The sequence below is a fragment of the Ursus maritimus genome, unplaced genomic scaffold (genome assembly GCF_017311325.1).
Source record: "Ursus maritimus isolate PB19 unplaced genomic scaffold, ASM1731132v1 scaffold_19, whole genome shotgun sequence".
NCBI lineage: Eukaryota > Metazoa > Chordata > Mammalia > Carnivora > Ursidae > Ursus > Ursus maritimus.
Genome location: NW_024424341.1, coordinates 11,387,031 through 11,411,891, shown reverse-complemented (window position 1 = coordinate 11,411,891; position 24,861 = coordinate 11,387,031). Strand labels below are relative to the sequence as shown.

Below are 24,861 nucleotides of genomic sequence, written 5' to 3'. Positions count from 1 at the left end.
CAAAACCAAAAATTTGCATCTGCCATGGCATTAAAAAAAAGAATTAACAATCCTTCTTGCAAAGTATTTCTAGTTTTATCATTTAAGCAATGGAGCCTTCCATTTTCACAACGAAATGTATGGCCATCAATTTATAGATTTCTTAAAGTGCGCCCACAGGTAAGAATGGAAACTCACAGGCTGAAAGAGCAATGGATTCTTCTGTGCATTGCATATTTACATCTCTTTCTGTTTCTGCTAATAGCAGTTTTGTAAAAACTGCCATATTTAATTAGACTAAATTACAATTCCACCTAGAAACCAGGTCCTCTTGAACAATATGGGCTGGCATTCCCAGGTGATTGCAATATAGCTCTTCAGCAAAATATGTTTTGAAGATTTGAAGGGCAAAATAGCATAAAGCAACTCACTACTTTTAGAATTCATGTATTAAAAATTATTAAATCACTTCAGAATCAAATATGATATCCTATCAGTGGGTAAAATAAGTCCCTCCCAATATTTTACATACGGAAGCTGAAGCTAGATAGAGTAGGTTTCAAAATATATTTTAGGTAAAACCAGAAATGTTGAATTACCTCCTGGTAGTAATTGGTTCCAAAACTCTTTTTTATGTTTTGCAACCTAATTATCTCTTACTAATATACTACGGACATCTTTCCAATAGCAGGATACTCCCATTTCTTTTAACATGCATAATATTCCTATTGCACAGCTGTACCATATTGATTTAAGCCCCTTTTGGTGGACCCTTAGGCTTCTACCAGTTTTTTCTAACACGAACATTTCTGGTTAAAATAACAATGGATAAAAATTCCTGCTTCCCCACATCACACCTTTGCCAAACTAATGGTTAAGAAATTATATGTCACTGATAATTCCATTACAAAGAAGCAAAAAAAGGAGAAATATTTGTATATACATACATATTTTTATATGAGCATACAGACACATTTAGGTTTATGTAAGCAAAGAAAATGTCTGAAAGTACATAATCCAAACACCATTAGCAGTATCTCTGAGACATGGGTCCGGGCAGGGGTCAGAAATCTATGACCCATGTGTCAAACCCAGCCCTCTACCTGTATTTGTAAATAAGGTTCTATTGGAACATACCCACACCCAACACATGTAAATATGTTTTGTCTGTGCTCTACACTCACTCTGTAAGAGCTGAGTATTTGCAACAGAAACCGTGTGGCCTGCAATGCAAAAAAATATTGGTAGTCTGGCCCTTTACAGCAAAAAATTGCCAACCCCTGAGTTGGGAGGAAACAAAGAACTTTTATACTTTACTTTTTAGGATTTATATTGTTGGATTATTTTTAATGATGAGTGTAGATTGCTTCTAGAAAGGAAATAATTTGAAAGCTAATTCTGTACTAAAATGTTAATAACTAAAGATCAGTTTAATATGAATATTATAGAAGCTTTTTTTTTAAAAGATTTATTTATTTGAGAAAGAGCATGAGCAGGGGGAGGGGCAGAGGGAGATGCAGACTCCCCCTGAGCAGGGAGCCAGTGGGCCTCCATCCCAGGACCCCAGGATCATGACCTGAGCCGAAGGCAGATGCTTAACCAACTGAGCCACCCAGGCGTCCCTGTAGAAGCTTTTTAATAAATATCTTGAAAGGGTCAACAAATGTAGGTTGAATCTTCTTTGGTTTAGAGCAGTGGTTCTCAAAATTTGGTCCCCAGACCAACAGCATCAGCATCACCTGAGAACCTCAACTGAGGATGCAAATTCTTGGACCGCACCCCAGACCTCATGAATCAGAAACTCAGAGACTGGGTCCCAGCAATCTATGTGTTATCAAGACTTGCAGGTCATTCTGGGGTATGCTAGAGTTTGAGAACAACTTGAGGGGAAAGCGGTACTTCCATGACTGCACACTCGGATCACCTAGAGAGCATTTTTAAATGCCAGGGCCCAGCTCCATCCGGATCAGCTAAATCCGAATTTTGTTTAAAGCTCCCCCAGTGATACTAATGGGCAGGCAAAATTGAGAACCACTGTACTATAACATCTGTTTTCAATGATGGTGAAAATGGAACGGCATATCAAAATCACCTGAAATTGAGGGTAATTTTTAAAATTCTCTCCTTCCTTCACATTATTGCCATAGTAAGCCACAGTTAATGATGGAAATGTGTCACATCCCTCAGGTGTATTAGGACAGAAAAAAATATTCCAACCATTCCTTTAAAACATGTGGTAACAAGCTTCTGTAATTTGCTGATCATTATAGATGCAGTAATTTACATGGTGTATAAGGGAGTCCATGACAATATTCTAAAAATAAGCAGTCTTAACCCTAGCACTATTTTTATCTTGAAGTTTTCAGTATTTATAATATTTGTTCAGTATAGGTCTTTCACAGAACCAATGAGAAAAGAGAAAAGACAAGTTACTGCCACAGATGAAAGCTGGGGGTTTTTGGGTTTTTGTTTGTTAAAAACATTGTTATCTCAACAGTTTGGGTTTCTCTTTACTCTTATTTCTTCCAAAGAGCTACTATTTTAAGAAACCAAAAACTTTTCAATCAAACACATGTGTGAAGAATGGATATGATTCCTAATAAGAGGAAGTTTTGGAGCCTAGTGTGAGTTGAGGGGACTTTTTTTTAAAGTTTTTGCTATAAGTCTGCCCACCCCCAGCCTGAAGAAGGGAAATTATAAGAATCACCATTAACCAGTATGCACTCGTACCCTACTTACATATGGCTCCGCTAGTACTGGTGAGTTTGACTTTTTGAACCAACTATTTTGAGCTTTTTTTAGAGCTCACCCCAATTAAAATTTTGCTCTTAAAGGGCATAGACATAGATCATCACCTTCTATTTCCATTTTGTATCTATCGTTTCACTATAAAGTACCAAGTTCTACAGCCTGTGGCTCCTAAGAGGTGGGCTTTGTTTGTATTTATTTACACACACCCCACATTTTTATGGTGATAAATATAAAACTCATGTAAATTCATGTAACCCTTTGAGGAGTAATTTGAATTTCTCAAATCTCTCGCTTAGCAATTCTTCTAAGAGAATCGTTCACATACACAGGAAAACATAAAGGGATAGACAATGCAACATTGTAACAGCAAAAAATCGTGAACGACTCAGTTTTTTATCAGTAGAGAAATAAGTGGACTATGGATTATACATGCAATATAAATGAAATTCTGTACAATTAGTATGAATGAATTAGATTTTAATTATAAACATGAATAAATCTCTAAATATAGCACTGAGTGAAAAAAAAAACAAGTTGCAGAATGGTTAATAGAGGAGGATACCACTAATATAAAATGTAAAAACAGAAACCAATACTATATGTTGTTTATGGAAATACACATATATTGCCGAAAACATACCAGCACGTTTACCAGGTGATACACATCACCTTCAGGATACTGGTTCCCTCTGGGGGAATGAGGAAGGAGAGAAAGGAACCAGGAGGTGGGGGCTTTACCTGCATCTGAAATGTTTTATTTCTTCAGTAATAATAAAAAAGTTTGAATCAGATACAGCAAAATGGTAACATCTGTTTAAGATGTTGAGTCCTTGAAAATGCCAAATTATTTTCTATACTTTACAATTTTACAGAAATGCTTATTCACTGTAGAGATTTAGAATGAAATAAAATTCACATGTAATCTCACCAGAGTTAGAGTTAAATCTAATTGACTGATACAAGTTGCAAAACCTTTATCATAGGCCATTCCCAGTTAAGGAATACTATGTTTAAGGGCCGTCAAGTTTAATTAATTTTTAGGAGCCTAACAATTCAACTCCAGTGTGGCTGCTCTGATGGCGGAAACCAAAGGAAGATTTCAACATGATCCTCTGAAGTAAAACAAAAAATTTAAGCATGCCAATAAAAGCTTAAGTAAATACTGTAGAAATATGGCCTAAAAAGTGAATTAACATCAGTCAGGAAGCAATAGTGGAATTGAGCCAAAATCATGAGAACTATAACTTTTTTTCTCTGCAAGTAATACTAGCTGTCATCACATTTCTAGATCATTCAATCACATAATATGTAGTGTCCATCTATACAGACAACTAAAAATAAGTTGCTTGCAGTTCATATTTGAGTGACTTCTATTACTTCTGTTCACCACGATCAGAATTTTTAAATGCACTTTTTATATGCTTACTTCAACATCTTGCTAACTAGGGAAGTTAATAGGGCAGTTGGTGAAAGAGACAAAAAAAGTAACATCATACTTCGTAACAAACGTTCACACCTATAGAAAAGAAAACAGGAGGGGTGTCTGGGTGGCTCAATCGGTTAAGCGTCGGATTCTTGATTTCAGTTCAGGTCACGATCTCAGGGTGGTGGAATGGAGGGCTCCGCGCTCAGCGTGGAATTTGAGATTTTCTTTCTCCCTTTACCTCTGCCCCTCCCCCACCCACTGCCCCATACCCTGCGTGCAAGCTCTCTCTCAAAAAAAAAAAAAAGAAAGAAAGAAAAGAAAAGAAAGAAAAAAGGAACCAGGAAAAGCCTAAAGCCTATACTGTGTGGCAAACTTACTATATGTGAAGGCTACTAATGCCCTGCCGAAGTGCACCATCATGTTCTAGAGATTCTGATCAGACATTATTATGCATCTATCTGGAGAGGCTTTGAATGATGAATATAATATTTAGAAAGTAGCAACTCTGTATCTTTAACTGATTATTGAGAGCCTACTATGTGCCCAATAGGATGTTAAATAGCAGAAGATTGGTAAGATACAGTTCTGGCCTCCAGGAGCTCACAGTCTCCATAGAAAAGCAGATAGGTAAAGAAATCCATGCAGTGTAATGTGACTGAAATGTGCAGTGAGGGTCCAGTGGAGCAACCAGCTTGCTCTTGAAGATTAGTGATGCTATCATAAAGGGACAGCATGTGTGGCCCAGGGCCTAAAATAAGTAGAATTTTGTCTGATAGAGAAGATTTTCGATGCAAAACCCGAGCTATATAAACAGCACACCACTGATCCGGGAAAATGTAGGTTAATCGTTTTCAAGCAGAAAGATGATAGCCGATTTGTTTTTAGAGAGAGAATTCAGCCACAAGAAGAGTAGTTGTGGCTGCCGACAAGGACAAGAGTGCCTCACCTCTTCTACAGCCCTGAAAGTAGATCCACTTCGTTTTTGAGTGTGTACTACACGCCACACCAGTGATACCATATGCAAGATAATAGTTCCTGTATCCTGAGCTGATAGTCTCATACCACCCATCTGCTTACAGTTCTGAACCAGTTATCTTTTACAATTCCTTCTGATTTCTCCCTTGTTCTTCTATCAAACTGCATTCGAATACTAGGAAGCTGTTGAATTAGTTCTTCCCTCAGATCAGATGAGAACCTAAAGAAATTTCTCTAGAGATCAAAATGAGAAAAGAAACCACGTCCTGTTTTGTCTTTGTCTCCCCAGTAGCTGATACAATGTTGAAGTATCGTAAGCTTTCAATAATTTGATGAATCATTGAGATATTTAGGAAGTAAAATGTACAGGAATGGGTAATCTGTAGGATGTGGTGAGTATGAAAATGGGGATGGCAGAAGTGGCTCCAAGGTCTTCTGGTTGTAGGTGACCAGGTAGATGGCCATGTCACCTGAGACAGGAAGCTCCAGAGGATGAATGAGCTTGGGGGAGAGGAGGGAATTTGAGTTCATTTCTGACACTAAGTTGGAATTGTCAGTTATGCAGTTGAAGTGCTCCCTAACCTTCAAAATCTTTATCTATAATCTAGTTGAACTTTTGATTCACAGAGGCAAGAACACCACCAGAATTGTTCCAAGGTTGAAAAAGAAATTGGCTAGCCCCAGTAGCCAAAATGTATCATGTTTGGAAAATTCTTAATTCTGAGCTTGCTTCCCTAGATATATACGATTTGGAATTTATCCCCTTTTTGATGTATTTTACGTTGATTCGTGTAGCATAAAAAGAACAAAGAAATGATAACTAGTAACTTATGTCCGCAATATTGGAGAATTTAGGACATAGGATAGAGGTAATGAGGTTGGGGTGAGGTTGGGGGGGTAGATAACAACAACAAACTGGACCAGAAGGGAGGTGATGTCATGTGAGGAATTTTAAAGCTCTTTTATTTATTTGAATAATACAGTGGCTTTTCTTTTGGTTTGTTTGGGATTGATGTTTTGGTTTGTTTCTTTGGCTGTAATGTACTCTCATTTAGAATTACATTTTTGTATATAGTCTTATTTAACAACCTAAATACATTCTTACAATAATGCAAGTTTTCATATGGGGACTGTATACTTAATATATTATTAATAAAATAACCAGTTAAATAAGTTTTGTTCCCCTGCTATTTAAAAGTTCTTTCTCCTCTTCATTGGGTTCTATGATAAACAACTTTAAATTCTTCTTTTCACAATGTAGAAAGAACCATGTATACTCCTCTTTTGCCTTTTAATGGCTAATTTCCTTTAATTCTTATGTGCAGAAATGAACAGGAATGTTTTATAAGAACTTATTGTTATAACAATTCTGAGTTTTTCAAATTACAAGTCCTGTAAAAGGCTTAATTATGCATCGTGCTGCATTTGAAGCAGAATTATAAAATGGGCGTTTGTGTGTGGTATTTTGACAACCACCGTACATTTAAAGGAAAAAATAATATCACTTAAAATATTTTCTTTACCATGTTAGTCTTCGGCAAGCAGAGAAGGGCTTTTCTGAAGTGAGGTTAGACAATGGAGCCAACTTCATTTTTTATGCACGTGAACGGAGAGGGCTTGAGGTTATTAGTTGAAACCGAGTAACCTTTCCAGGCTTTCATCTCTTTCTTTTCAAATTTGAATATGAAAAGCATATTCAAGTCAAAGACCATCACTTTAATGACATTTGGCAGTCATTTGATTTATTAGGTTTTAGAAAAAATTTTCCTTTAAATATTTCATCATACTATGCTAATCCTAGTAATATTGCCAGCTGCAGCCTTGTACCTGTATTAGTGGAGACAGAATGGTGTGGAATTTTCTCTGTCATCCTAGTAAAATTTCCATGAATCTACTGAATAATAAAATAACCTTATTGAAATATTCAGATTTGGGTTTTTAGTTAAAGTGTCTTAGAATACATAATAAAAGAAAATGTCTTTTGAAAGAATGGGGTAAAATTACTTCATCAAATATTGAGGGGGTTTGACAGCAATAGAAATTGTTCTTTATGGGGATATTTTTACAATAGGATAGTTTTGCTTTTCAGTTTAATTATATTATATGCTTTGAAATATCTAAGTAATCACTGTGGTGAATTTGCACACTGATTTATTTTTGACAGTGAGTTCCTAAAAGTTGGTCGTATAGACAGGTCTTAGTTTCAGGATTTTCTAATTATTATTTGAAGTTATATAATTTACGGTAGCATGCTTCTGAATTTAGTAAAGAGGGATTCAGTAAAAGGGAATGAAGCACAAACTTAAAATTGTAAAAAAAAAAAAAAACAGTTAAGCAAGGAGTTATCTTGGTGTGATCTAATTTTTAAGTCATAGTCTGTTGTTTGTCTTAAATTCTTACTCAAGGAAACATATATGGCTCGTTTAATAATGTCTGTAACACCAAAATCTATTAAGTAAGGATGGAAATGAAAATTACACAGTAAAACAAATATATTTTTAGTTTCTGTAAAAATGAGATAAAAAATAAATTGCAAGGAAATACATGGTAAATTAGATAACAATTCTGTTTCTTTTGTTTGAAAACATTACTTATTGAGTGAAATATGCTATGGCAGAATATAGAAGAGGATGAGCTGTAGTTTCTGCTATAGTTAATATGGATTCGTATAGCTACATTTATTAGCATAATAGCTATAAAGTATTCAACAGGCTTTGATCTCTGAATAACTGAAACTTTCGCAGGTACTGTAGATTAAATAAAGGCAGCGATAAACATGTACTCCATTACATAGTTTGAGATAAGGCCAACTGATACTTGTCATTCTGAAAGCAATCGGAGATGAAGATCTCATAATCTTCACCCCTGATAGACTACTAGTGGGGTATTTATAGCCTCAAATGTAAATCAGGAGACGACTGCCATGACACTGTTAACTTCAAACCCTGGGGCATTAGAATCTCATTCTCTCTCTCTCTGTCGTGAATAATCTATCATGTGTAACTATACAGTAGTGTACAATGCGTTCCAAAAAAGAAACCCATGGGCCTTCATGTTTTATTTAAAATTGATAGTGAAAAAGAGTGAAGGGGTTTTTGCTCATTTGTTTTACGTTTCTTTGTTGTTGTTTTTTGTTTGTTTTTGCTCTGTTTACAGCCATCAGAAAAAATTCGGATTGAGATCATAGCCCTAAGCCTTAATGATTCTCAAGTAACTGCAGATGACACTATCCAACGGCTGTTCGTTGAATGCAGATTCTACAGTCTTCCTGCTGAAGAGACACCTGTGTCACTCCCAAAACCCAAGAGTGGGCAGTGGGTCTACTATAATTATAGCAATGGTATGTATGGTTCCTTTATTATATAAACTTTCATTTTTGTCTTATCTGTAAAGGTAGCTGCAGGAATGAGGAAAAAGTATAATTCTCTAATGTTCACATAAAGTCACGGAAGTCTCATAAGAATGGATTGATAAAAGTCAAACCTGCAGCATAAGGATTAACAATTAAATTAATTAATTAAATAAATAAAATTAAATTTGAAGTAATACTAAAGAGAAAACAAAACAGCCGAGAAACAATGTCTGTAGACGTTCCTGCTACAGGATAGTATCAATAGAAAAATGTCACCTACGTCTTCAATTGAATTGAATCAAAAAGTACAATATTTCACGGGGAAAAAAAGAACTAGCTTTTTAATCATATGAGTCAAACAATTCAGTGACCTAATTTTTTTCTACCTTTCTGATCAGTGTCACCACGTGGGTGTTTTTACAATATACGTATACGTCTCTCCCAGTGTCTGTATGTTCAGGATTTTAGTTGAGTGACATAAATTCTTAGAATACCTTTTCATGATTTAGCCCACACATGAGCTGATAGCTGCAGGCAGATTTTTCTCTTTGAGGGCTTTATCTATCAGCTAGTTGACATCTAAGTCAGACCCAACTGGTACCCTGTAAATTCTTCAATCAGCTAACTTTAAGATGTTTTAAAGAATAGCATGTATCAGTGTATAATTAAAGAGGAGTAAAAATATCATATCAAGCTGACATGACCCTGTGTTAAAACTGCTTACTAAGCGCTAAAGCCCTTTATTAAAACAAACCATAAAGATGGAGTGTTGCATTATCTTTAGCAAAAACAGGCCATCTTATGCTCGTTGAACACTAATATTTTTTCTCACCAATTTTATAAATTGTATTTTAATCAATATGTGTAATCAAGCTGTTGATTGTATGGATATCATGCTACTGATTGATCATGCAGTAAGATTACAAATGCGTGTGGTTACTACTTGTGTGTGTGTGTGTGTGTGTGTGTGTGTGTGCATGGGCACACACCTGCTGTTTTTGGAAATGTGGTCATTGCTTGAGACGATCATCATGAGTATCCAGAAATCTGTTCTAGTCTTCCCTGTATCCACACTTCTTATTAGTTCTGTGAACGTGGGCAAGATGTTTAAATTTCATGGTATCCTGTTTTCTTATCTATTGAATAAGGGCTCTCTTAGATCCCCTCCAGCTCAAATTCTATAATTCTATAATGACAGGTTGAGAAATCACAGGGGAAATAAATAGTGTGGTCAGGACAAGAATCTGATTCCTCCTTCCTTTCACTGACTTGATATAACAGAAACATTTCCAAAAATATTTTCTCAAGCTTCCCAGAGATCTTTTACCTGCAGAGTTTCAGAGAAGTAAACCATATCAAAACATCATTAGTAACGGAAGAACTGAATAGACACCTAATTATAATGAGGAAACCCCAGGAAAAGAGACAAACTCTTCTGGCTTTTGTATTCTTCTTTTTAAAGGTCAGCAGTAGAATGTTTGGTTGGACTGACAACAAAATTGCTTTTTAGAAATCGTACGTTGAGAAACTTGGCCCGCTGCACAGCAGATTGTTTTTATTTGCTTAAGAAACCACGCAAATCATTCTGGGGAGATGCAACCTGTTAACACACGCTCAAGTGTCCTGAATTTTGTAACATTCTCGAGTGGTAACCAAAGGCTTTGGGGGGCTTTTTCTTAGTTGGTTGGTTGGCATTTGCTCAGGTGTGTTTTTTCCTCTTACTGCAAGATACCCCTACTATCTAATTGGTAATTTTAAGAGTCGCTTATGTTTCTAATGAATAATTAGTCATCTGAATGCAACAAGAAAACCAATAATTTATTAGAAATGAATTCTGTAGAAATGTTTACTGTATCTTTTCTCAGCTTCTCTTCCTCCTTACTGAGATTTGACTTTGAGAATTTTAAAGTCTAATTGAAAAGAATTGTAATGATATTTAAATCCCCTCCTGGTGGGAGAGGAGAGGAATGTCTTTTGTGCTTCCAAGCAAAATAATACTGTTTTTTATCTACTATATCTGAAAAAAATGTAGTCTTAGGTCATCAGCGAATTTGAGAAATAATATTAAAACCTTGTAGGAGGCTTTATTTTATTTTTCACTTAATGATGACATAGTGAAAATGTTTATTTTTAAATTATCGTATTTGCATCACCTTCAGTGTAGGAGAATCTCCTTGAACCTTTGGTTAATAAGTAACTATCTCATCTAATTATTGTAATAATTTGCCATTCACTTGTGACTTGATGTAAAAGGTCAATATAACGTAGACTTACATCTTCCAAATCTTATTAAATGTTAATGAAAGTAATTTTATTTCCAAACTGACTTTTTAATTCAGATGGAAAATCTAAAGGACAATTAGTACATGCTATCTCCTGTTTGAAGACCATACCAGTAGAGAGGGTGACCGAACCTCACAGTGATTTTTACCCTGCATTATGGCTTGAATCCTTTCAAAAGGGATTTGTATCCTGAGGCCTGAATTAGGTATATAAAAAGAGAGGTTTAGTCTAGTGATCCCCACAATTATTTATAGCCCGATTCAGTCTTTATTAAGAGCTGTTAATACCAGTTTCACTTACACAAAAAGTGTACCTTCTTAAGGCTCCTAATGCTGGAAAAAAAACAAACGAACTTAAATTCACTTGCTAGACATTTGTAGCATGAACGAAACATTTGTATTTTATTGGGCCTGAAAATTTTGCTCAAAGAATGCTGAGAAAGCAAGAAAATAGTTTGGAAAAAATAAGATTAATGATAGGTCTGAAGAATGTTGTCTGGGCTGAATAAAGCCTTCTAGGGAATTGACAGTGGGAAGAAAAAAGATTAATGAAATCGTCCAAAGTTTTTATGAGACTTATATGGATCTGGGTCCTTAGTCTCTGAGCACTGAACAGTCTATGTTTTGGAACAATTAAAGTTTAATTCAAAAGGTGAATACAGGGGCGCCTGGGTGGCTCAGTCGTTAAGTGTCTGCCTTCAGCTCAGGGCGTGATCCCGGCGTTCTGGGATCGAGTCCCACATCAGGCTCCTCCGCTGGGAGCCTGCTTCTTCCTCTCCCACTCCCCTGCCTGTGTTCCCTCTCTCACTGGCTGTCTCTCTCTCTCTGTCAAATAAATAAATAAAATCTTTAAAAAAAAAAAGTGAAAACAATGCAGAATTTACGTTTTATCACTAATAGGAGGAGAAATGTGGCAAAGATAAGGATTAGGGGGATGATAACACTCCAGCACAAAAAGTGTACTGAGATTTAAGTTTATCAACCCTTCGTAATTAAGACACCTGCATTTCTTCTGCCAAATGACACTGATAAACAATGTAAGGATTTTTCCAACCTGCAGAAGTCAAAGACGGGTTTTTAATGGCAGACAATTCAAAGTCAGTTCAAGTTTCTGGACTACTGTTTTGTACCTTTTTTGAGACATATCCTTTCAATAAGTTTATGTCAAAATCTAGCAAGTCCTAAACAAATGTGATTTCTAATGAGAATAAAAGATAAATAGCTTAATTTTTAGAGAGTTCTGATACTTTTCAAATCACCAGAATTGCTTTTTAAAAGATGTATGTGAAGTTTTGAAACTTAACCATCTAGTTCCAGAACACCAAATGGATGTCCTTAGGACCCTGATTTAGAGGTGGACTGTCCCAGTTCCCCACATGTTCAACGCAAGAGTGTTCACTCAAAAATTAGGGGAAGGGATGTTGAGCTACAAGTGGTTCTCAGTGTGTGGCATCCAGACCAGCAGCAGCAGTAGCTGCTGTGAAGATAAAAATGCACATTCTCAGGCCCTACCCCAGGCCTGCTGAATTAGAAACTCGGGGTGAGCTTATTCATGAGCACTCTAACCAGCCCTCCCGGGGATGCGGGCGTACGTTAAAGGCAGAGAATTGCTGGGCTAGCTTAAGACGCCCATATTCTAGGCGTTGTTTATGCAAGCAGGAGAGCTGGACTTCACATTTGGTATACCTTTGGAGAAGCTAGCTGATGGGTAAGGAGCTTGAGTTTTTTTCAGAAAGGAATTCTATAAAGTGTTCAGCCCGAGAGAGTTGTTTAAGGCGCTTGATCCGCTGAACCTAAGTAATAATCCCTTTGTGAAAGAGTGAAAGGAGGCTCCGGTGGCTTCCCTTCTGCAGGGGTAGAACTCTCTCTCACTCCCATCTGTGCTAACAACACGGTTGCAGCTTGAACAGCAGGAAAAGTTTTGGCTTCATGTGGAGGAAGAAGTTCTAGCATGGAGGTTAAGAAGGCAGGCTCTGGAGGCAGACTCTCCTGGATCCAAATTCTGGTTCTGCCACTTTCTAACTAGGTGAGCTTGGGCAAATTACTTACTTTCTCTGGGTCTATTTAATCATCTGTCAAATATGGGACAGCATGGTTCTTATCATATGCGATTGCCATAAGAAAAGTTTTGAGCGTAGTACTTAGTACATAAATATCACTCAGTAAATGGTGGCTGTCACTATTTGTCTCATCGTTAAGAGAATAGGAAATACGGTGTGCTGGCCAGCTGGAGGAAGCAGAAGCAGAAGGTATCCCAACTACACCATTTTTTTTTTTACCGATTTCAGTGATAAAGATTTTTTTTTTTTTTTTTTTTTTAGATTTTATTTATTTATTCGACAGAGATAGAGACAGCCAGCGAGAGAGGGAACACAAGCAGGGGAGAGGAAGAAGCAGGCTCATAGCGGAGGAGCCTGATGTGGGGCTCGATCCCATGACGCCGGGATCACGCCCTGAGCCGAAGGCAGACACCTAACCGCTATGCCACCCAGGCGCCCCTAAAGATGTTTTAAAAAAAAAAAAAAAAGTTAAACGTAGAATTGCCATATGGTACAGCAGTTCTACTTCTGGATACCTATCCAAAAGAATTGAAACCAAGGACTCTGACAGGTGCTTGAATACCCATGTTCATAGCAGCATTATTTACAATAGCCAAAAGGTGGAAACAACCCAAATGTTCATCAACAGACGAATGAATAAACCAAATCTGTACAGCAAAATGGAACATTATGCAGTCTTAAAAAGGAGTGAAATTCGGATACATGCCATGAGTGAACCTTGAAAAACATTATGCTAAGTAAAATAAGCCAGACATGAAAGGACAAATATTGTATGGTTCTGCTTAATAAGACGTACCTAGAAGAGGCCAGTTCATACAGACAAAGAGTCGAATAGAGGTTACCAGGGACTGGGAGAACCTGGAACAGAGTTTCAATTTGGGATGATGAAAAAGTTCTGGAGCTGGATGGTAGTCATGGTTGTACAACAGTATGAATGTACTTAATGGCGCCAAACGTATGCTTAAAAATGGTTAAAATGATAAATTTTATGTTATGTGTATTTAACCACATTAAAAAATATTTTTCAAGCCATTGAGGTTTGTCAGAACCAGCCTAACTTAACTGAAAAACTCTCTAGATGCTGGACTTTGAATTCAGGTTTTTTTGTTTTTCTGTATCATTGAGATAACCCTTGTCTTCAAATAATGTAGACCACTATAGTTAACAAGACTTTACTGTGTATTTGAAAGTTGCTAAGAGTAGATCTTTAAAAAGTTCTTATCAAAAGAAAAAAAACATGTGTGATTCGGTGAGGTGATAGATATTAACTAAACTTACGGTGGTAATCGTTTTGTAATATATACATATATCACATCATTATGTTATACACATAAAATTAATATAATGTTATAAGCAGTTATATCTCAATAAAACTTCAGGGGAAATTATACAAAAAATTATCACAAAAAAATAATGTAGACTATTATGGCTTTTAAGCTTTAGAACTCTGAAGTCAAAAAGATATGCTCAACCTCATCTTGAATTGGTGATAAACAGCAAAAACAAAAAAATTTCCATTTGGGGGAAAAAAGTTCCCATTTGGCTTGGTGTACTGGTGGCCAAAATGAGCCTCCCAGCACTAGTGGAACTCATCTCTCAGTAAAGCCTTTTTAGCACCGATAAGCCAAGCACTATGCTTACAAAATACTCTGAACCCTTTGTCTTTTCTGATTCCTATAAATCTCAGTAACCTGTATAACTAGTCACATTTACTGATATTGCACTGTGCTAACAGCAACAACCTGAGAGCCGCTGTTTGACCTTCCTTCTCACTCTCTTAAACAGTGAACCCACCCCTACACAGGCCCCGATGTGTCTCCCACCCTGTGTGCCTAACGAAGTGCCCAGCACGTCAGCTGAGCCAAATGATTAAATGAATTGATAGTATCATGATTTGAGATTGGACTAAAATTGTCCAGGGAAACATTCTCAGGATGAAATATGTTGGTTCCCAGCGGAGTCTGGCTTTGGAATTGTCATGATATCTTTCACCCTTTGTGTACTTTTGATCAGGGATAGTCTCTAATTGAGATCTGGTCACAGGGGACATTTTACCTCCAAAATGGCATCTGAAAAAGAAATGTCTTCAGAAGCTAAGGCATGCTGAATTGTTACTGAGCTGAGAAAAAATAATCAGGTTGGAAATCGGTGTTCGCACTCCGAGATGCCATTTCCCCAAAGCGCAGGCGTTTAGTTACAGTTTCAAGTGTTCACCGCCTTCTTCCTGGTGGGACTTTAGATCAGCTCTCTCATCTCATATTTCAGCCAAGTATAGTCTGGCCACATTCCTGCATGCCAACATGCAACTTTTTTTTTTTTTTTAAGATTTATTTATTTAGAGAGAGTGTGCATGCAAGTGTGAGCAGGGGTGGGGCAGAGGGAGGGAGAGAGAAAATCCCCAAGCCTACTCCCCACCAAGTACAGAGCCTGACACAGGGCTCCATCCCACGACCCTGAGATCATGACCTGAGCCCAAACCAAGGGTCAGATGATTAACCAACTGAGCCACCCCAGCAACCTCCCCCCCACCCCCGCCCAACACGCACCATCAAAAACCAAAGACAAACTTCATACCCTAAAAAGCCTCTCTCTCCCTTCCCTACATTTCTCTCCTGCCCCCCCCCACACCCGAACACCAGCACATGTCAGCCTATGGATTTCCTCAACCCAATACACTAGATGCCTCTTTTATTGCATGTTGTGGCAGGAGAGAAGGATTAAATTACCGAGGCTGTCAGGAAGGACAAGCTCTCTGCCATACATTATCATTATCACTCGCTTCTTGGGTGAGAGAAAATGCAGTAAATCCCTCAAATACAAAGCAATAAAGACCACTGGCTTTTACTGTCATGACTGCCAGTGCCATTAACAGGCAGTGACAGCGATGTGGCACCCTTAGATGTTGCTTGTATCTTTTCTGACAGTGTGCGCATAAACCTGCCCGTGACATGACATTAGATCACATGACTGCTCAGATTTGATTCTGCTTTCCAGAGCTGCTTTCTTTTCCCAGGCACCCAAGTCAGGTGGCATGACTTGTGTCTCTAAAAACAGCTATTTATACAAATACAGAATGGTACTAATGTAGCATATTCCTGAGTGACTTCTTTCTGTGGATTTTTTTTTTTTGGTATAGTGATCTACGTGGATAAAGAAAACAACCAAGCAAAGAGAGACATCTTAAAGGCAATACTACTGAAACAAGAGCTGCCTTACACGAGGTATATTTAAGCATTCTAAATTATCGGATGGTTTATAGAAAGTAGATCTCTGTGGCATGGTGTGGCGAAAGAAAGCTCAAGATGCGGAATCAGAATTGTGATTCACCGTGTGCCCTTGAATGAGTACGTTTCCTCTTGGTCTCTATCCTCCTAGACACGAAGTAGCCCAGTGTACCATCCAGAGTTAACTGTCAAGATCCGACAGTGCTTTGCAGACCAAAACACCCTACGGTGTATACCCGGTATCTCATTACTGTTTGAGTATTACGAAAGTGCATGACATGATTGCAGGGAGGGCGTACTCGGGAGCCACGGGGCCGGAGTATAAATTCTTGTTTCATCACTTACTAACTGTCGGACCTTGGACACCTACCCTCTGCCTCGTGTTCTTCATCTGTACAATGGAGATAATACCAGATAGGGTGGTTGGGAGGATTCAACGAGATAATCAATGCGGGATGGCTGGAGTAGCACCTGACACAGAGGGCGCAATAAGCGTTCATTGTCATCGGTGTAAGTAGTAGTGATGTCGGTATTACTACTCGTACTAGCTCATCAGCCTTCCAGACTAATTGTACCTTACTGTCATCGTTTCATTAGTCATCATTTCATGGTATTTTTCGTGCCTTTTTTTTTTTTTTTTTTTTTGGCAATCTCAACAGATTTTGGATCCTGGTTCAGTAGAGAAATGATATCCTTTTAAGGAGGAAAACCCCTGATCTTAGTAACTTCCTGCTTTTGTGTGCGCTGCCATGTGTATAGTTTGAGGAGTTATGTAAGGCGCTGCCCACCAGCCCATTAGCTGGCTCTCCTCCCTTAGCCGGGATGGGCCCTTTATCTCTCTTCTCCTTGCTTTTGTGGCCCATAGATGTTAGTGCCTCGGAGTTGGAGCCCGCCCCTGCCCACCCGAGAAGGAGGCTCGAGTTCTCCCCTTTCCTAGAGGGCGTGAAGGGAAAGTTAAAGACATTTTATTTTTCTTTTATTTCAAGATTTTATTTTTCTTTTTTTTCAAGATTTTATTTTTAAGTAACCTCTACGCCCAGCATGGGGCGCGAACTCACAACCCTGAGACCAAGAGTCCCGTGCTCCATCGACTGAGCCAGCCAGGCACCCCAAGACATTCTGTGTTTCAAAAGAGCTTGCAAACTAGCATTTGATCTTCTCTTTCAAGAAAGGAGACTGGAATTCTTAGCTCTTAGGATCTGATAGTAGCTTTTTCGTTAACTCCCTGAAGTACATTTATCAGGTCTTTGGATCTCAGTTCTGAAGAAGGGGTTAATTAGCCTGAAGTTCTGTTTTTCCCAGCGTGGTAGATAATCATTCAAGTTTTACTTATTTACTTTGTATACTTGAGCCTCTTTCAAGGCCCCTTCAATGCCTCAGTGTTCCATGGTTATCCCAGGTCACAAGTGATTACACAGCACTGACCTTGTCATCTGCCTCTCTGTGGTCAACAGACTGGGTCGTTACTATCCGTGACTGAGCTCTGTTCCCATGGACAAGCCATGGGCTGGACTTCCCAATCTTTTCAGTCTTACTTGTCTACCTCTGTGTTCACTTTGTCTCTGGAATGTTAGAACATATTATAAGTAGCACTCCTCATCGGGGAGAGCAATTTTGTTTCCTCACAAGTGGGTATTTTTAAAAAGACAGATTCTGCTTTAAATGTAGGCTTGCCTTTCCTCAAAAGACCTGCTTCCTTGTAGCAAAATAGTTTAAAATTTTTGTTTAAAGTCCACAGTAAATGTAATGACTTCCACTGACCCATCGTTGTTTCTCTTAAAATCTCTAAATGACCCCCAGAGACACAAATGTTCGTGTCATTTTGAGAAAAACCAAGAGAGGCACTGGAGGCACAGAGTGACTGGTGGCAGGGGATGGAGGCTGAGTGAATGCCCAGAGTGGCCACGCCCACGCCACTGACCACACCACTGCCCACTGTGGCGGGAATGAGACCATAACAGGAGAGAATGGCTGCGCCTGCTTTTCTCCCTGACAGTATCATTTTCTTCAGGAGAAGGGGGGAGTATATGTTTTCATGTTTCCACAGCCAAAGACAACTGTTGTTCCAGTGAATGGTCTCACATCTTGCAAATACTTACAGGTCCCATTATTTCACATTGTTTTAAGTACCTGTTAGTTTATAAGAATTCGCTTTCTCAGGCAGCACCCCTCTTGAATATTGGAGACAGCTTACAAAGCCACAGTCAGAGAAGTTTGGCCAGTCTTCCCTGACATACATAAATTTATGTACATTGCATAACGAATTACGTACAGGACCTTTGCACCCTGGCCCTGGCTATATTTGCAAGTATACAAGTGTCACTTTCAAAGGGAGGTAACACATTGAGGGAGGACTTAAAAATTACTTATTTGAGGTCATCGTGTTGACACTGACTTAAGGTTCTTTCTTGGTTTCATTTCTTCTCTTTACCATGTCCATTGAGCAGATCCACTAGCACCATCCGCATTCCAGTAGGTACAACTCACAGGTAACCCTTAGGGTCTTCTCTCCTGTTTTATATGGAAAGGAATTATTTCAGAATGAGCAAAGAATCAAAAACATCAAGCGATTTAAGGAGTTTTAGTGCTTTCTGATTTCCTAAACAACAGCAAGTGACATTTGAAGTCTAAACCTTGATGCCCAGCCCAGGGCCTGCCTCCTCCAGTAGACCTGCTTCAAATGAGCCAGCCTTCCGGGACATCATCCAATTTGCAGTTCATGTGGTCATTCAACAACATTTATGGTCCCCTACATAAGTATCGGGAGCGAAATGCTTCACAAGGTGGAGTCCCTGCACTTACGGAGTTTCCGTCCCACTGAGGATGACAGACAACAACAAGTAAACAAATAAACCAATTACATTTTATAGTAAGTTAAACAAGTTGCTCACATAGAAAGTAACAGTGACAGCGAGCCTAAGGAGGTGACAGTAAGCTGGAAAGTGAGGGGACGAGAGGACCCGGTCAGGTCATGAACCACGCAAGGAAGATCATCAAAGGCAAAGGGAACCTCGGGCCTGCAGGAGGACACAGAGGTCTGTGTCTAGGACCTGGCAAGAGGGGAGGTCTGCAGGAGGGAGAGGGGAGAAGGGGAGGCAGGAGCAGCTCCAGCGGCCCTACCGGTTTCACCTCCCTGTGGGTGTCTGACATCTACCCCACATGTCTGCCCCGGTCCTCAGACTGGACTGGAAGCCTCTTCAGGACACAGAACAAGCAAGGTTTCCATCTCTTTGTTTGGCAGCCTTAAAGGAGAGACATAAAATGTGTCTAACATCTTGTGTGCAGTTTAGCCTAAGCCAAATTGTAGCTGTTAAATTATTTTAGTGTACCTTCTTCCCTTTTCAGCTTAACTTCGTAGTTTCTCAATTTCGTATTTGACATCTCATTTTGCTCTCTACAGAATTTAAAGCTAGAAATACTGAATTTTGGTTTCTGGCCCTTTCCCTGGCATTTAGAAGGGTTTTTTTTTTTTCCTTTTTGTCTCAGAATTCTCATATATTCAGTGGAGGTAATGGTCTGCATTTGTAAAGTGATAGAGATATGATCCTTAAATATGAGACATTATAGGAGGATAACACTTAACAGTATTAGTACAATCTGCATAGCCTCTATCTTTTCTGTAAGTCTTGCGGATGTAGAATTTGCATCAGATATCACGTGTAATTCCTACTCTTCCAAGCATATTCATTTTAGGACAATTACTTTCATCGCCATTCTTCTTGTTTAACTGACTGATACAGTCATTGTATAATTTGGCAATCTCAGTTTTCAATTGAAACAAGTCTTCCCCATGTCTTCTTTTTCTCTTCCGTTGGAAATGTAGAAGCTTAAGCAGCTCTACCTAGATTAAAAATAGTAGTAATAAAAGAGCAAACATTTCCTCAGTGCTTGCTATGTTCCAGGCACTGTTTACATGTATCATCTCCTTTGATCCTCATAAGAGCCCTATGAGATAGATATTCCCCTTCCCATTCTACAGATAAGAACAGAGAGGTTGAGTAATGTGCCTAACATCACACAGCTAATAGTTGGAAAGCAGAAATTTGAACTCACAATGGATGTCTTTTAACCTCTCCATCTCAATCCCTTTGTTTTATGCATCATATAAAATACTCGTCCACTTACAAATCAGGATCTGTATGCCTTCGGTTTCAATGGAAGGGATTTCTATTTGCCTTTTTTTTTTAAGATTTTATTCATTTATCAGAGAGAGAAAGAGAGCACAAGCAGGGGGAGCAATAGGCAGAAGGAGAAGCAGACTCCCCGCTGAGCAAGAAGCCCAATGCGGGACTCAGTCCCAGGACTCTGGGATCATGACCTGAGCGAAAGGCAGACGCTTAACCGACTGAGCCCCTCAGGCATCCCGGGATTTCTGTTTTCTAATCAAAATTTATTGTTGGGTAAAAACAGGGACTTGGTAAAGCAGTGAAATGTCGAATGCTTACTTTCAGCAAATTAGTTAAAAATACTATCCTGTTTACCTATAAGTGTTTGAAAAGGATTTTATTTGCACGTATTGTTCAAGGTATGATTTCTCAGAGACTTAGATTTTCATCTCAAAATGTCATCTAAGAAACAAGTTTCTTGTTTTGTTTCTGATTTGGAGGGCCTAGGTTTTGAAAATGGTTAAAATGGTAGTTTACAAGTATCCATGGTTTTAGCTACACTGCCAAGACATATCAAAAGAGTACTTAACTGTAAATTCCTGTCATTTGGTCAATCCAAGTGTGTTTGGCCTCAACACAAGCCACTAATTCAAATCAGTCCCATCAGAACCCTACAATTATGTGTCTAAAAGTAAAATAAAACTTGGATGCTAGGATTGAAAGTTGAAAGAGTGCTGAACTAGTACAAACATTCTGTGTAGCTGTCGCGCAGAGCTACAATATTTATCTAACGTGACTCAGAACGTTACCGGGGAGCATGGTCCCTGCATTTCATAGGATAGAGAGTTGGGTGAATTGCTTGGTGGCCACTCCAAAGTTGTACATTTCTATAGAAAATGTTGCATTTCTTTTGAAAATGGTGCCCTGATCTCCATGGTCTTTATTCACTGGATCCTTTTAGCCTTAAAGGTAGATGTGTCCCAATACGATTAGATAGTGTGTATTAGAGAGAACATCTGGTTCGTCTCTTTGCCTAGTAATTTCCCCAGATTCTAGAGTTAAATGTTAATCAGTGCTTAGAAAAGTGGATTTATGTTCACTTGAAGGCTGGGCGTGCTATAATAATTCTAGTAGTTCATACAATAACTTATCTAACCTCTTGTAATTTGCTTTTTACTGGAATAATTGGAAACTTCGAGATTTCATACTTAGTGATAAAACCCCACTTGGGAGTTGTGTTTTATGGTGACTTTTTCCTCCCTTTGTGGGGATTTTCCGTGTCTTCCTTTCCCTTTCTCAGTGTTCGCTTCACGGTGGTCAGCGACCCCCCAGAGGATGAACAGGATCTGGAGTGCGATGACATTGGCATTGCTAACGTTGACCTCGCGGACATGTTTCAGGAAGGGAGAGACATCATCGAGCAAACTATCGACGGTATGGGTGGAAGTATTGCTCAATTTGTACAACAAATGCTGAAATCCAAATTCTTTATTAAAACCTTCTTTTTTGCTGGCTGCAGGGATGTTGAGTCACACATTGGTTGACTCCTTTGCAACTGAAGGTTTTGGTTTTTTTTTTTGAAGCTGGAAGCTTTTCCCTCCCTTGCCGTCCCCTCCTGCCTTCCTTTCAATCAACAGAAATTTTAAAATAATTAATTTCACTTCACAAGGAATTATTCATTTTGTTAGTATTGAGGGTGAGTGTGTGACAAAAATGTAGCCATTGGATTTTGTTGATGTTGTTTATGGAAGCTTCATGCTGTCAAGCCTTATTTCAGCCAAGGCATGTTATTCTGAGTCATCATTATACTGTCTTTTGTAAGGCTTCTCTTTAATTCAGTGATACAATCCAGTGATACAGCCACTGCAAATGTCTCCGAGTCGTAACGGTCACTTCTTTCCTGGCAGGATTCTGAGAGGAGTAAAGGATTCCTGACAAAATGTACCCTCCTGGGTTTTCACCTCAAAGGCATGAGTCCCATCAGGGCTTAGTTCCCACCCTCTATATTCTCATATAACGTATTTAGGACATGCTGAAGGGATTGTGCTTTATGAATCCGACGTTTCACAGTCATAATGAGGATGGCCAGGGCTGTACGCAGTAAGTGGACAAATGAGGCTGAGTCTTAGCTGCATTTGTTAAGTTAGCAGAGCCGTCTCTGGAGGTCTGTACACACGGCTTGTTCACTCGTTTATTCGTGCATCGGTGAACACTTACTTGAGCACCTCCTAAGTACCGGACACCGTTACCCTGTGGTTCAGCTGCGGTTCAGATGCCAAGCCGTCTGTCCTGTGTGTGCGTTACATGCTCCCAAGTCAACAGCAAGCCAGATAATTAACCAAAATCGAAACCTATCCTGGGAAATCTTTGTAAACTATACATATCTAACTACATGACAGTTTGTCACAACTTTGTTTGGCACAGAAAAAGATGAGAGGATTAAAATATTAACCTAAACCCTCTGAAAGACAACCAGAACCAAGAGAGTCTGAGAGAAGTGATGAAAATGATCTATATTCTTAATTTGTTTTATATTCTTAATCTTTTCTCCAGTCAGTTCTGGTTAACAGCCCATCTTCTCATTCTGAGAATCCACATATGGCCATACTAATCTGTCACAGACAGCTACTGCGGCCATGTTTTGAGAGAGAGTTGAAAAACTTCAACACTCAGGTGTCAGGTCAGGATTTTAATGCTGTGTTCTGTGCCAGACAGAGCAGTGAAGTGAGGAGTCCCGAAGAAGAGGTATAAAGAAACTCGGAAATGAGCTGGGGACCACTCGTGTCTCCACCTAAGTCTTTGTATACCAAGTTGTGTTTAAAGGTTTCCTTAAAAAAAATTTTTTTTTTTGAAATTGATCCCTTCTAGACTTTATTTCTTCTGTTAGAAATTCTGCTCCTGTGCGGGAATCATCATCCTACAGCCTTGCCACGAGGTCAGCTTCAGGAGAGATCATGAGTCTTAACTCCATGGGCAAGAAGTAGGCACACATGTGATACACCTGAAATGTGTATCTTCCTACACACTGGACAGGCTTTAATTTACAGATTTCTGAGGTGCCAGTGAACTTTGACCTTTTATAGAGCCGTCTTCACGTTTGCAATTCCTGTTTCAGGTAGCCTGTCTGAAGAAATATTAACACTCTTCTGCCATTTTTCCCCCTAGTCTTTGATGCACGGGCAGGTGGTGGATGTATCGGCAAGCTCAGGGTAACCATCGAAGCGCTCCATGCCCTACAGTCTGTCTACGAGCAATACAGAGATGACTTGGAGGCGGAAAGAAGCTGTTCCAGAGGCATCTCCTGCTCCTGAGTAAATGCTAACGTGAAAGTTCGGAGATGAGATTTCTGTAATTACTCTGGTGTATATAATCTATAATTCATTGGACGCAGGGTGGGGGAGGCCTGGGTTGGTAGTGTTCAAGTTTTGTATACTTTTCCATTTGTTTATTTTTTCTATTCCCTCCTTCCCATGACTGCCACCCCTCAGGACTTCAGTTCTCCACCATGGGCAGTTCCTTCTCAATAATTTATACCTACATGATAGCATGAGAAAATCTATTTGCATTTTCAACACTTTCTTATGAAGAACCGACATGCAATTCCCATTTTTACTTTTAATAAGCAAAAAGGATAAATCTTAGAAAACCTATGAAAAGGAATACTTTTATGTTATCCCTAATCGTCCCACTAAATGGAATGCCTATGATTAGCCTCATTAAGAGTTTTATACTGTGAAGATTTTATTAGAAGCAATATATGAAAATTACTTGGATTAATGTGTTAATCTTCCTCTTTAAAATGCTAATATCCATTTTATGCACATTAAAGCTCAGTGTGCATTTTCTTTGATGCATGCAGTTTCTATCAATTAAATATAAAGAATGAGACTTGGCACCAACTTATTAAATTACTGCAAGTTTTTGGTTTTCTTTCTTAAAAAATCACACTTCTTCACATTTGTATGATTTTTATGGATTTGTAATGGTGAAATGGGATCCAAAGATGTGTGTATGTAAAGAAGAGATAGATAGGTACATGTATGTATATACATGAAATTCATGTTTTGAAAACTTAGCTTATGGCACAGAAAGAAATTATTAAAAGTATGGCTCAAATTCTGATATGCTTAGTTAGACCTGAAAGGAATATCCTTTTTATCATTTTTTAAATTTACATCAAGCTTGTACAATGGTGGGGTGTATCTGGATAACCAGATCCTCGAAAAGCAGCTCAGAAAGTTAATTTTCTAGCTTTTACCCAATCTCACTGAAGGATTTAATTGATATTTTTAATGGAGCTGTGAATCAATGCTGCAAAGGAATTGTCTCTGGAGGTCTAGGATATAATGCATTTCATTTTTTAATTTACTTTTTTATTTGTCATTTTCTTCAAAGGATTTTTATAGGCTGTGGGTTTTCACTGTTTGCAAACAGGCTATGTTCCTTCTTAAGCATATGTAAAGTATTCAGGGAGATAAGTAATTTATTAAAATCTACCTAATTTGCCGTGATATATTAAATCTCTGCTTCAGTGATCACAGACCATTTCATTTAGAGAATTAGGCATTCCCTCTTTGTGTGATTAAAGCTCTGGAAAATGAGTTCTTTGCTCCTATTTGTGAACATTCAAAGCCTGCTAATGGCAAGAAGATGGAATAGATTATGAGACAATTCATTACAGTTCAACAGGAAAAAAAAGCAGCTAT

General features: G+C 38.5%; 1 protein-coding gene across 1 annotated transcript in view; it reads left to right on the top strand.

The window, feature by feature from the left end:
- Nucleotides 1–24,000, top strand: part of RPGRIP1L (RPGRIP1 like) — an 88,916-nt gene extending 64,916 nt beyond the window's left edge. Inside the window, exons 23-26 of the mRNA XM_040633310.1 lie at nt 8,288–8,471; nt 15,962–16,046; nt 21,456–21,589; nt 23,321–24,000. Coding sequence (XP_040489244.1) covers nt 8,288–8,471; nt 15,962–16,046; nt 21,456–21,589; nt 23,321–23,466 — 549 coding nt within the window. The 3' untranslated portion in view covers nt 23,467–24,000. The remainder of the gene's footprint in view (nt 1–8,287; nt 8,472–15,961; nt 16,047–21,455; nt 21,590–23,320) is intronic.
- The last annotated feature ends 861 nt before the right edge of the window (nt 24,001–24,861 follow it).